Source organism: Nyctereutes procyonoides, unplaced genomic scaffold, assembly GCF_905146905.1.
Source record: "Nyctereutes procyonoides isolate TBG_1078 unplaced genomic scaffold, NYPRO_anot_genome, whole genome shotgun sequence".
NCBI lineage: Eukaryota > Metazoa > Chordata > Mammalia > Carnivora > Canidae > Nyctereutes > Nyctereutes procyonoides.
Genome location: NW_026575134.1, coordinates 12,706,109 through 12,719,778, shown reverse-complemented (window position 1 = coordinate 12,719,778; position 13,670 = coordinate 12,706,109). Strand labels below are relative to the sequence as shown.

Below are 13,670 nucleotides of genomic sequence, written 5' to 3'. Positions count from 1 at the left end.
CCCGTCTTTGTGGACATATGGGGCATTGGCAGGTGAGCCGATTTTCAATTGCTCACAAATCAGCCAGTGTGGTTTGGTTTTGAAAGCCCAGCCCAGCCCTTAGGGCAGCCAAAAGCTTAGGGGTCAAGCCGAATGTGAGGGGTCCGAGTCAGAACATTCCTCGAGCAAACGTGCGGCCACAGGAGAGGCGCTTTATGTGAGCAGAGCCCTCCCCAGGAAGCGTGTCAGCCGGACAGGCCTGGGTCACTATTCCTTACCGAGCTTAGAGACAGCTGGTGACAGCGAGGCCTCTCTTAGACCCCGAGGAACCGCAGGCCCTGGGGCCTCTCAAGACCCCCAAGAACCTTTAATGGTACAGGATTAAACTGGGACCACCAGATAGGTTAGGGTGGGCTTGGGAGTCTGCTTTCTTACTCTTCCTTAAATCCCGGGAGAGGGTCCTACCAAGATTCGTAGCATCCCTGTGTCACCCGGTCTTTGCCTTAGGAGTTCATTGCCTTTGGGATCAGCAACATCTTCTCTGGATTCTTCTCGTGTTTCGTGGCCACTACTGCCCTGTCCCGCACTGCCGTCCAGGAGAGTACTGGGGGGAAGACTCAGGTACGGAACAGCAGCTTGACTGCAGGATGAGCCGGGGGTGGCCCTCAGGAAGGCTTCCACAAGCACCCAGCAAGGCAGTTACCCTTTGACCCTAGGCTTGTGCTTCCTGCGCCGACCCTCCCCAGGGCTCAGCCAACTCCTCCATCCCTCTCCCCACCAAAAACCTCCTAAGTGACGCTGGTGGTTTCCTAATGCACAGATTCTCCAAGGAATTTCTATGTTTGTGTGCAGCTGGCAGGTAGCTCCACTCCACCTGCCTTTCCAGGGCTGATAACAACTGATAAGGAATCAGTGGTGTAGAATGCTGATTTTTATCAGTTTGTGATCTGGGGATAGAGAAGGCCTAGTTTCCCTAGTTGCCAGCCTAGTTTCCAGCACTTCGAGGCTGGAGTGAGGCTTTGTATTTTCAGGAAAATACCAACTGTCTGTCTACGTTTCCTCCACTAGGATCAGGAACTTCCTCCAGACGCCTTCGTCCCACAGAACAAGCTTGCCAGCCAAGAATATTTTGGCCATAGCAGTTAGGCATTTCCTCTTGAGGACGATTTTTATTCCTCAAGCTCTGAATGTGGGTTTAATCTTGCCTTTTAAGTGTGGCTTCAAGTTGTAGCCTTCACAAAGGGACCCCAAGTCCAGCATCCCTGTTCATCTCCAAATAGCCCACCTTCGACTGGCCAAAAAGCGTGGGAACAGTTGTCAAAGGCCGTCCTTTCCAGCAGGGCGAGGGCTCAGGTGGGCCAGAGCCAGTGGATGGGGCCGGGGGCAGGCTCCGGAACCAGGCTCCTGCCCTGCCTGGGGCAGGGGGGCATTTTCCCTCCGCACAGAGCTATTGTTTCAGAGTAAAAAGTGCACTGAGGCTATAAAGATGGACACCAAATCCGGAGGAAGCACCATCCCTCACACCCAGGCTTCAGATAGGGTTTTATTAAGGCAGAGACACACATAAGTAAAAGAGACTAATGGAGAAAACCAGTGACTCCCTGCAGTGGCTTGCCCCTGGGGGCCCGAATTGTCCCCAGGGTGCTGGGACACCCTGGAAAGGGTGATGCGGTGATGCTCCTTTCCCATTTATAATGGCTCTCTGTGGGGGGGGGTGTGTGTGGGGGGGATTGGAAGAAGGGCCCTCTTCCAATTTCTTGGTTCCTATTGAACAAATTTCAATTTTCAGAATCTTTCTTTTTAAAACGGAACTTCCTTTTTTGATGGGGGCGGGGGCAGACCTTTCCAGCTCTGAGGGAGCAGGTAAGACACTAGGGCCCATACCAGGAGGCAGAGCCAAGGGCCTGTGGTGCAGGGGAAGAGGTCACAGGTGACTTCCAGAGCTGCACTCGCGTTCGGGCGGCAACTGGCAGCGTTTCTGTGGCTTTCATCGGAGTCACTCAAGGGCATGTGGCTGTCGGCGGGCACAGGCGGGTCCCCAGCTGGTGATGTCCACTCTCCTGCTGTTGCCTCCAGGCTCCGGGGAGGCACAGGCCAGCCGTCCCAGGAAGAATGTCCGTGTAAAGTGATTCCTTGGCAGAGGGCGAGGGGATAATGGCATTCTGGTAAGCTGACACCTGCCGCCGCACACTGGCATGTATTATATTTAGGAATGAAGGATGCCAGGATTTCAGGAGTGAAGAATGAAGCAAGCACAGAAGTGGCTTGATATTTAATTACTGAAATGTATACTAAGTTCTGGGGTTAAAAGTCTAAGTGCCCGGACTGAGATCCAGGGACTCATCATGACCACATACACTGGCAGGTCTTCCCTTGTTGTGTGGCTTCTCATGTTTCCTCTTATGTTGGGGCCTCAGGCTCAGCATCTATAAAATGGGAATAGTAATTGTATCCACCTCATAGGGATGTTGTGAGGACTGGATAAAAATGACCGTAAAGCCCTGGCACGTGCTTGTAAATGCTGTTCCAGTCAGGCACTCCTCCTGACGGGAGGAGCGTCGTAATAGTAGTGATACATGTGTTGTACCCGACACGTAAGAGACACCCAGCAAATATTTCCTGAATGAATGAATGGAGTGATGAGGGTTAGGGCTCTGTTAACTGCCTGCAGCTCAGCTTCAGATTGTCACGGGGCTTAACATTACAACCTGTTCTTTCTCTCATCCCCATCTGACTCCTACTGACTCACGAGGAAGTAATTCTGATTACAAGCTACTCTCAGCTCTGATTACCTTCTCGCTTATAACAGAATCATTATCTAGTGATTGAATGTGCTCCCATATAGAAACTAGAGCAATTCCCACAAACCAGCCTTATAAAGTAAGTACACGTAATGCATCGCTCACAGATTTTTAAAAGTGACCAAAGTTCATCTTGGCCCCCCTAACTGGCAGCTTACTGATACACATACTTGGCAAGGATGTGGCTACTCTCCTGGCATGAGCCAGACAGCTGGCTATGGTCTCTGTCCCCAGATCTCCAGATCTCCATTTCTTTCAGCAATTCACAGAGCCCTACCTCCACAGTGAGGTCCAAGTGGCTCATGATAGGCAACCAGTGTTGTTAAGCAATTGTGAGGAAGGAAGGAAGGAAGGAAGGGGAAAGGAAGGAAGGGAGGAAAGGAAAGGAAGGAAGGGAGGAAAGGAAGGAAGGGAGGGAAGGAAGGAAGGAAGGAAGGAAGGAAGGAAGGAAAGGAAGGAGGGAGGGAGAGAAGGAAGGAAGGAAGGAAGGAAGGAAAAGGAAAGGAAGGAAGGGAGGAAAGGAAAGGAAGGAAGGGAGGAAAGGAAGGAAGGGAGGAAAGGAAGGAGGGAGGGAGAGAAGGAAGGAAGGAAGGGAAGGAAGGAAGGAAGGAAGGAAGGAAGGAGGGATGGAAGGAAAGGAAGGAAGGGAGGAAGGAAGGAAGGAAGGAAGGAAGGAAGGAAGGAAGGAAGGAAGGGAGGGAGGAAGGAAGGGAAGCGGGAGGGAGGATATAAGTTTCTCTGCTCAGATAGGAGAGGGGAAGCCACTGAGGTACAGGTAACCTGGAGATGCGGCACTAACAGGCAACAAAGAGCCTGGAAGTACAAAGTTTTTAGTCTGTTGGATTTATAATGTTGCCTCAGGCTGGTCCAACCATAATTGAAACGTGAATGATCAATTTGCCAGGTGGAAAGACTGTGACTTTTAAAGTTTCCTGAAGTTTCTGGATTTTCCATTTATGTTGGCTTTACCTGTCTCTTTCAACTCCAATCTCTTGTAGCCGGCAGCACCTGTGCCCAGGACAGTCTTCCCCGTTGCTCCTCCTGTCACTTTGCTTCTGGCGCCCTGTCTCCTTTGCTCCTCTGTTTCAGAGCTTCTGGTCTTACTTGGGCCATCTTCCAGCTGTCTCAGTGGAGAGGTCCCTGGTCAGCTAACCACACAGAGCATAGCCCCACCCCCTCGGCCTCTCTCCTAACTATTTATGGATCTTAGGAGAGCTTTTTGGCCAGCGAAGGTAAAGTGTCTACAGGTCCTTTAACCTCTGTTCTTGCCCCATCATCACTGGGTCAAAGCTCTGAGCCTGCGTCCGGGGACGCGGTCCCATGTGCCGTTATGCTCATGTCGCATTTTGAATCTGCACTGGGACTGGTCCACTTATTCCCTCTGAGAGTTCTGTGGGAATCACACGCTATTGAGTACAAAGTGTTTGCAGACTTGCTGTTATGGCTGCTGCTTCCATAAATCGAAGAATCCGATATGTGCTGCGAGGATTTATTTCCCAAGAACATAGGGTGACCTATGGTTGGGGAAGGGTGAGGTCCAGGTTTCCTGCCACAGCAGATGATTACAAGTCGGCCTCCCAAATGGACACTGGGGCACTAGGTCTGTCGTACATCCAGAGGAAATCCAGGTCCCTCCGGCTTTCCCCCAACAGGCTCGGTCTCCACGTTTTCTTTAATTTCTCTGCCATAGATGCCCTCTATATATTTCCCATTTTTTTCTTTAGTTGTATAGAACTTTAGGAAATAATCCTCATTTCTCAACAGTATTGGGCAGAAGAGGGGAGGTGCACCCATGAACAGGCCCTCCTGCGCACATCCAGCAAGCTGGAAGGTGTGAGGGAGGAGGGGGAGCCTTGTTCACGGGAGGCGTGTGTCTTTCAGATTGCTGGCATCATCTCGGCGGGGATTGTGATGATCGCCATTGTCGCCCTGGGGAAGCTGCTGGAACCTTTGCAGAAGGTACAACCCTGATTGCATAATCTCTCTTCACTGCTCTGCCACCGGAGAAATAACAGGAGATTTAAAAATCATCCCATGAAAAGCCATTCCCCTAAATAACACAGCCTTCCCTGTCTCTCTTGGCAGTCAGTCTTGGCCGCTGTTGTCATCGCCAACCTGAAAGGGATGTTTATGCAGGTGTGTGACATTCCTCGTCTGTGGAGACAGAATAAGATCGATGCTGTAAGTCATTTGCTGCCCATTTTTATCTGAAATAAGATTTGGTTCTTATATGCTTCCTGCCACATCATCATGTTCCCCTTATCTCCTCAATCTCACTTGTGTTTTGGGATTCCTGGAGCAGAAATTAGAATTGTGTGGATAAGACAATGCTGTGAAGCCTGCCACAAGTTGTGTGAAGGCTCTATATCTCCGGGGAGATCGATTTCCATCTAGGAAGGATCCCATACACCCAAGTTAAACACCAAACAAGCCAACCAAACCAACCAAACCAATTAAAAAAAAAAAAAAACAATAATAAAAAAAAACCCACTGTAGTATATGAGAATAAACAAAACACAAAACAAAACAAAACCAAACTACAAAATCCTTGCTGAGTACACCTGACCTTTGCAACAGTTCTAAGGAACTCTAAAAACCAGAAGCTAAGTCCTTTAGAATTCTGCTCTCATTTACACCAGGACAGACAAAAAGAATGTGAAAACTCTCTATTTATTGACATGGAGAATTCTCCAAGACACATTGTTAAGTGAAAGAGAGACCAGTGAGGAATGGCATAGTGTGTACGACACATTAAAATATGGGAAAATAAAATACTGTTCAGTCGTATATGCTTATATTTGTAAAAAAATAAAAAAAAGTGCTGGTGAAAAGTGTGCACATGGAGAGGGTTGGAAGCCAAATGTCCCACCTTTTCAATATTAATTCCATTTTGACCTATGTCCATATTTTCCCTACTCAAAAATTAAATTAAAACACATTGAAATGGGGGATTCCTGGGTGGCTCAGCAGTTTGGCGTCTGCCTTTGGCCCAGGGCACGATCCTGGAGTCCCGGGATCGAGTCCCACGTCGGGCTCCCTGCATGGAGCCTGCTTCTCCCTCCTCCTGTGTCTCTGCCTCTCTCTCTCTCTCTCTATCATAAATAAACAAACAAACAAATAAATCTTAAACACACACACACACACACACACACATTGAAATGGGACAAATGGTCTTTATCGGAAAGGTCAATTTCCACTCCCACTTAAACATTAAATGAAGTCAGAATATTTTAAAAAGCTGTAATTCGTTCATGGACAATTGATCTTCTTGTTTTTATAGGTAGTCTCATTTGATGGTGCCTGGTGGATTAATGCAATCCTTCCCATTTCCATTTTGTCCTAGGTTATCTGGGTGTTTACGTGCATAGCATCCATCATTCTGGGGCTGGACCTCGGTTTATTAGCTGGTCTCATGTTTGGATTGCTCACTGTGGTCCTGAGAGTTCAATTGTGAGTAATGTAAGAGCCAGATTTCCCATAAACAGAACCACACACCCTGAGATTTCTTATACCATTTTGATAAAATATAGGGAACCCCACTTTCATAGTAGTTACTGTATATTGAGGGCTTCTACAAATTAAGCCAATAGTGCTTGGCACATGTTGTCATTTTAGTCTTTGGAAAGGAATCCCATGAATAGGTTTTATTATTTTCATTCTATGGGTGAGCAAATTGAAGCTTAGAAAGGTTAAGAACCTTCCCCAAGATCACACAGCTAGTGAGCGGCAGAGTCAGGATTTGAACCGGGATGCATCTCACTCCCAGATCTGTGCACTTAGTCATGTGCTCTCCTGCTGCGCTCTCCTTTTGGTGGTGGGAAGACTAAAAGATTTGTGACTCAGCAAAGGACCGAGGTGGCTCTGTGGTCCCCTCTGCAAAGAGACGCAGTGTGTAGGGCACAGGCCCGGGGCCTGGGACAGGTAGCTGCTAAATATAGTACAGCTCATTTTCTCCGGAAGCCAGTAATGCAGAACAGGAGACTTTGAAAGCATCAGTTGTAGCCAGAGTTCATTCAGAAAAGGAAGCAGGCACCCAATCAGCTACATGATATGAAGTAGACGTCATTGGGTCGTATGCGGAGGGAAAGCAGCAATGACGTGGCTTGACGTCAGGGAGAGTATCTGTTTCTTTGTTGGGTTTGTTTTGACTCTTGAAAGGCTTTTAGTAGGTGCCCTCCTGGGTCTTGTTCCAGTAGAGAGACAAACAGAGCCTGTCTCTCTCCTCAAAACTTCCGTGACCTTTCCAGGCTTCCGGCCTCTTCTCTGCCTGTGCTTGGGCCACAGAGGAATAAGAAACCTGGAAAAGCATCAGTCTTCTACTTAGCATAAGCCCACCCTTCTTATTCTTAGCAGCTAGCTCCCCTGCTCCTACATCTTCCCTACCCTGGCATGCTGGAGTCTCCCTAAAAGCTTGTGTTCACTCCCTCGGCACCCTTACCTGGGTGCCCAAGAGTCCAGAGAGTTCATAAGCTCCCAACGTGCCCAGTGTGCTGCTGGGACAGAACTCCGAACCCGTCCTTGGAAGATGCTGCTTCTCCTGCTCTACTTGCCTCAGTGTCTACTAGGCCTTGTGGGGCTGTGGTTGGGAGAGAAGGGTTTGTGGAGGGAGACGATGTAGCCTATGAGCTTTATGTGGAAATTCGGCCTCGCCCAACAAGCTGAGGATAAGGCAGTGGCACATTTTAGCTGCTGATCTGGTGACTAGGCTTTTAGCCAAGCAAAAGCCGTGTCCTCCACAGTGTTCCGTTTCCAGTAGTTACATGGCTGCTCCAGGGAGCGCGTAGCTGAGTGTACCCCAAAGAGATACTCTTCCTTCAGGGGTCGTGCTTAGCACCTGGGCCTGCTCACACTTGTAGACTCATGGGATTGATCTGATTGCATCAGGAGCAGGAAGTCGGTAGTCTGGTTGGTGGGAAGAACTTCCTCCTGGTTGCCCCCTCCCCAGGCTCCCATTTCCATACGCGGAGACTCATTTGATCCCCGAGGACTTGTCATACTTGCTCAGAAAGTTGCTACACCTCACGAGCCAGAGCCAGGCGCTGTGCAGGCGGTGAGGAGCTCTGGGTCAAATGTAGAGGCTGCCCTGCCCCTTCCTCTGGGGCCCTTCAGACCTGAACCCCAGCCCGCTGACCCGTAAAAATGAAGAGTACTGCTGACCTTCCAGAAGTAGGGTGGCCCTGAGGTAGAATTTGTGTGAAAGCTCTTTGCCTGTCCCCTGAAGTGTCATGCCCATGGAAGTGGGATGCTCGTGACCTCTCTCAGCCCTCAGGAAAGGCCTCCTCCTCCCAGGGCCCATGCGAACACCAGCTGTTCGCTTCAGAGTTAGCTGCAGGGAGATGACATCTGTCCTGAAGACGCGTCCAAAAACGCCAGGACGGTGGCCTCTTTCCTAATCTGTGATTTCTTCTAATGTTTTATTCCAAAGTAGGCCTGTTCCCAAGAATCCTGACCTAATCTTTTCTCCTTTCAGTCCTTCATGGAACGGCCTTGGAAGCATTCCTAGCACAGACATTTACAAAAGTACCACAAATTACAAAAATGTAAGTGCCTTTGTGAGACAACTGCTGGACTTGGGCTTGCTAGCTTGGATTTTCGGGGCAGCGTGTTTCTCCTTCAGCGTATCAGGAACGAGGCAGCCAACGGGCAAGGCTTCTCCAGGAAGGTCTAGAAGTCTGCTGGGCTGTGTCATGAAAACTTTGACCCAATGTGCCTTCTATCCATGGTTTGTATGTATTGTGTGCTAGTATGAATGTCCTTTTAATGTAAAACCATCGTAAGAGGAATTTTTAAAAACAGTCAGTTTAATTATTTCCAGAAGTTGCCTCACAATTCTATTTCTCTGCTATGCAATCCTTATCCTCTATGAAATGATCTGAAATCCCCGTAAGATTATCTTCATTAATTTCTAACATGAGACTTCCAAGTTCTCCGTCAACAAGGAAGCTTATTTGACATTTTGCTCTAATCTCAGAAGAAATAATATATAATACCGGAAATGGAAAACACAAAGACAAGACACATCCCATTGATGGGCTTTTGTTCCCTGCAAATAAAGTAGCTTAGTGGTCACCAGGGGAAATGATGATGAAAAAGCAGAGAAAGAAAATGCAGAAAAAAAACCAATCGTTGGACCCTGAATGTGGAATTCCATTAGCTGCTACTTAAATTATTTCCACAATCTTTCTCAGTTATGCTGAGCCAAGTGCGGCCCAGAGCTAAACATGACAGTAGAGAGTCTTTAGGCTCAGGGAACCATGGGCTGAGTTTGAGAGTTCAGAGTTCTAGGCTCCACCTTGGGGAGACTCTGCCCATGTTGCTCAGCCTCCCAGCACCTGCTTGCTCATCTCAGGGGTTTGGACTGAAACTGATGTAATTCCTAAAGCCTAGAAAAGTCTAGGATTCTGTAAGTTCCACTTTCGGTCTGGCCATTGTGTGTCACGGTAAGAACAAGCAAATACCGTCACAGGCCTCAGTACTTGCAAATCCCCTCGGTTTGCTACCTTTTAAAATTTTATCTTCTATTTTTAAAGAATTATGGCCAAAGAACAAAGTGGAGGGCAGTGGTATGAACCTGAAGCATTAATCACGTCACTGTTCTCAGCCTCAGTTTCTCCATCTGGAAATCAGAGGGTTGCATTAATTGCTTATGAAGGCCCTTCCTAGCTTGACCTTCTAAAAGACTGTAAAGTTCCAGCACTTTGAATAACCTGTGGCCTCCTAACTGGGGGGAGCGCCTATTCAGGGAGAGATGAGTGCTCTTGGCTCCTAGTGGAAAAGCCAGAAATTATTTTAAAAAGATTTTATTTATTTGAGAGAGAGAGAGTGAGAGGGGGAAATGGGGGTGGTGATGGAGAGGGGAAGGGAGACAGACAAGCAGACTTTGTGCTGAGTGCAGAGCTCAACAGGGACTCCATCCCAGGACCCCTGTGATCATGGCCAGAGCTGAAACCAAGAGTTGGATGCTTCACCAACTAAGCCACCCAGGTGCCCCCCAAAACCAGAAATTTAATAAAATACTTGAAGCCTAAGATTATTGAACCTCACACACATTTTTTTTTTTTAATGCTAGATTGAAGAACTTGAAGGAGTGAAGATTCTTAGATTTTCTAGTCCTATTTTTTATGGCAACGTTGATGGTTTTAAAAAATGTATCAAGTCCACAGTGAGTATTTTATCCCTAGAAATTTGGTTTCTAACCTCCTTTGAGACTTCATTCGTTCTACAGGTGTTTATCGGCTCAAACTGAGCTAAGGCCCTACACCCCAGTCCATTTGTATGGTGCATTAAGAATTATAACATCCAAGTAATTTACAATCTATTTGGGGATAGGAAAAGACCGACAATGTCATATATGTTAAAATCCAGGTGGCAATCGCTATGGAAGTCAAAAATAGTAGAGATGTCTCCAGGCCCAATTTGAGTTCCACATAAATAATAGAGCCAGTAAATGCAAAGACTTCCCAGAAGGGAGCCATCCCTGGGCGTTGGACTGACCTGGCTAGGTGTGGCAGTTGGGCAGAGGCACGATTATGTTGGGTGTTTGGGAACTGTGTGAACTGAGAGTCAAGGGTAGATACATGTCTTTGGGCAGACTGGGTGTTTGCCCAGTTGGAGTAAAGGGTAGAAAGTGTAAGTGGAACATGTAAGCAAGACATTGTGGTCTTGAATGCCATCCCCAGCTCTGATGCTAAGTCTCTACATCGGTGTTTTCTTAAGTGAGTTCCAGAGAAAACTGGTTCATAGGAATGGTCATATGTTATTTTATGTTAACAAAAGGGCTCTGTGATGTCAAAGGAATTTGTTAACATAGACTTAAAGCCAGAGAGTTCTTTATTTGCTGTTTTTTGTTTGTGTTGTTTTGTTTTTGTTTTTTATTGGCTTTGAGCTTTTCCTATGAGACTATGTTTCCTGAGTCTCTGGGTGGGTGGGGTAGGGCTCATAGGGGAGATCTCCCCTAAACCTTAGAATTTCTTTTTTGACAGGATGTCTCAGGAAATAATACCACTTGAGAAATAAGCTTTCCAGATAACAATTGCCATTAATGAGCATTAGGAACTGGACATTGTAAGTAATTTGGTATTTCTTTCCAAAGGTTGGATTTGATGCCATTAGAGTGTATAATAAGAGGCTGAAAGCACTGAGGAAAATACAGAAACTCATCAAAAAAGGACAGTTAAGAGCAACAAAGGTGAGGTGACATCTTTCTTTTTCCCTGTTAAATTCTTTCCCTTCTCGGAGGAAAATTAAAGCAGTTAAATAGTAAAAAATTAGATTTATTCCCTTTGGTATCCTGATGTGTACAAGCAGATGACAATGTATGTTGAACAACAGTGGAGTTGCTCTTGTAGGCAAGAGGGAATGACAGATAATTAAAAAATCAGCAGAACTCCCTGGAAACACAGGGTGTGATTTTTTTTTTTTCAATTGAGAACTAAACATTATTTTTACGAAAGGGAACAAAATAAGTGCTAATTTGATGCCAAAAAATTACTCACAATCGAAGGCAGTTAAGTTCATAAACTTTTAGATCTATTACCTTTTATTCAGACTCTCCTGCCTATGTATCTCTTGGCCAAGTTCCACAATCTTCCAGAAATCAAGAGTTTCCTGGCTCCTCTGCTCTTCCATTTTTCTTCCTAGGGAACATCACAGTTTGGACTGAGGTAAATCTCATTCCTTAAGAGTTCATCCCTTTAATGTCTTGCTTGCCAAGGAACAGTGTATAGGACTTTGAAGTGATTTGAGATGAATCATTAAAAAGATGTCCCTCAGTCATTGGCGATCAAGTTGGCAGTGTTTTCTTTGTTTAGAATGGCATTATAAGGGATGCTGGTTCATCCAACGATGCCTTTGAACCTGATGAAGATACTGAAGATCCAGAAGACCCTGATGTCCCAACCAAGGAAATAGAGATTCGAGTGGATTGGAACTCCGAGCTTCCAGTCAAAATGAATGTCCCCAAAGTGCCGATCCATAGCCTCGTGCTTGATTGCGGAGCTGTGTCTTTCCTGGATGTCGTTGGAGTGAGATCACTGCGAATGGTATGGTTTTGGTGCTTTGGATTATAGATTTGGAGCTTTGGCAGTAAACACGTGATATGGGTCGCCTGGTCTTGCAAAGGGACGATTGTTGGGTCTGTACTTTTTCTAGAGGAATGCTTTTGCAATAGAGTGTAATACTTTAAAGCATGGACTGTGAGGCCAGACAGGGCTTTGAATCCTGGCTCTACAACTTACTGGCAGTGTTACCATGGATAAGTTACGTCATCTGCCTGTACCTCGATTTCTTCATCTGCAATGTGGGAGTAATGATGGTACCTACTTCACAGGGTTTGTTATGAGGATTAAATAGACTTAAATATATAAAATAGCTTACTTTATTAGCTCCCTATATAACATATGTTATATAGGTTTTATGTATATATAAAGAGAATGTTCAGAAGAGTTAGCAAATATTAACATTAGGTTTTATTTTTCTAAGAGTATATAGAAAATGGAATATTAGAAGAAGGAAAAATGGACAATGGTTTGTATCAAGTGTTATGTTTTTATTTGTAACATAACAGGAACAGGATAAAGACCATCGGGGAACATGGTAGGCCTGGAAAAGCCAGGCATTAGCAGGTCAGGTATCTAGGAAATCAAAGCAAAAGCTGAGGAGCATGCAGACAGAAACATTCATGAGATCAAAACCAGTTATGCAGGCTCAAGTTCATTAATTCTCTCAGCAAATAATTGTGAAGTGCCTAATATATGCTAAGCACTCATCAGGCAAACAAGAGACATGATAAAGCCACCATAGTCCCTGCCCTGAGGCGACTAAGTAGTCTAGAGGGGAAGGCAAACTTTAAGCAACCTTTTAGAACCAACTGCATGAAGTGCTCCCAAACCGACTAAGCAGGGTGTCAACTTGACTAGAAGTGTCAAATTTAGGTGAAGCTTCAGGTAGGTATTAAGAGGGTCAGGGAGAAAAGCAGGTTCAAGGCACTGGCAATTAGCTGTAATAAATGGAAATGACCCCAATAAGTGAAGGGGATTAAGAGTACACTTACCATGATGAGCGCTGCGTAATAATATATGGAACTGCTGAATCACTCTATTGTCCGTCTGAAGCTAATATAACACTGCATGTTAACTGCACTGGAATTAAAATTTTTAAAAAAATTTAAGTCTATTAAAAAGGTATGGCAACGTCTCCTAACTGGGGTTTAGCTTACTTGGGCTTCCTGGCTGCCTCTGCAAGGGCAGGCAATGATTTCAGAGCCGGAGTACTAGGCAGGTAAAGTAGAAAAGTGATGATACTTGACAAAAGAGTTCAAGAATATGCTGGCAGGTTCTATCCCAGTTCTTTTAGAAAACCTGGCTATTATGAAACTCATCTGACAACAGAAATGAAAACATAAATCTTGTTCTTTGTTGCGTATTTCACTCTAGTCTGAGGCTCAGATCCACTGTAGATTGTATTTGGTTCAAGGGTTTAATGAATTACTTTTGGGGAGAGTTGTAACTTATTTAATGCCAGAATGTTTCCCACACCTAACAGTTCTTTCAAATGCCATAAGGGCAATGATTCCTCCAAACATTATACTTGTGTAGAGGTCTTGATTTTTTTTTCCCCTAGAAATGTCAAGTTCTAGTTTATTTTTTTTTAATTTTATTTATTTATTCATGAGAGACACAGAGAGAGAGGCAGAGACACAGGCAGAAGGAGAAGCAGGCTCCATGCAGGGAGCCCGACATGGGACTCGATCCCAGGACCCCGGGATCATGCCCTGGGCCGAAGGCAGATGTTCAACTACTGAACCACCCAGGCATCCCTCAAGTTCTAGTTTATTATTGCCCATAGTTCTTGTGTCTTATTTTTTTTTTTGTTTTTAATTTTTACATTTTT

At 45.7% G+C, this 13,670-nt stretch overlaps 1 protein-coding gene across 5 annotated transcripts in view; it reads left to right on the top strand.

The window, feature by feature from the left end:
• SLC26A4 (solute carrier family 26 member 4) overlaps window positions 1-13,670 on the top strand; it is a 47,441-nt gene that overhangs the window by 25,451 nt on the left and 8,320 nt on the right. For 4 of the 5 annotated variants that reach the window (XM_055300836.1, XM_055300837.1, XM_055300835.1 and 1 more), the window contains 8 exons: window positions 487-600; window positions 4,662-4,739; window positions 4,866-4,961; window positions 6,124-6,230; window positions 8,251-8,320; window positions 9,850-9,942; window positions 10,873-10,968; window positions 11,591-11,821. In XM_055300836.1, coding sequence (XP_055156811.1) covers window positions 487-600; window positions 4,662-4,739; window positions 4,866-4,961; window positions 6,124-6,230; window positions 8,251-8,320; window positions 9,850-9,942; window positions 10,873-10,968; window positions 11,591-11,821 — 885 coding nt within the window. Of the gene's footprint in view, window positions 1-486; window positions 601-4,661; window positions 4,740-4,865; window positions 4,962-6,123; window positions 6,231-8,250; window positions 8,321-9,849; window positions 9,943-10,872; window positions 10,969-11,327; window positions 11,444-11,590; window positions 11,822-13,670 lie in introns of those variants that run through there. The other variant, XM_055300840.1, reaches the window with a different exon arrangement.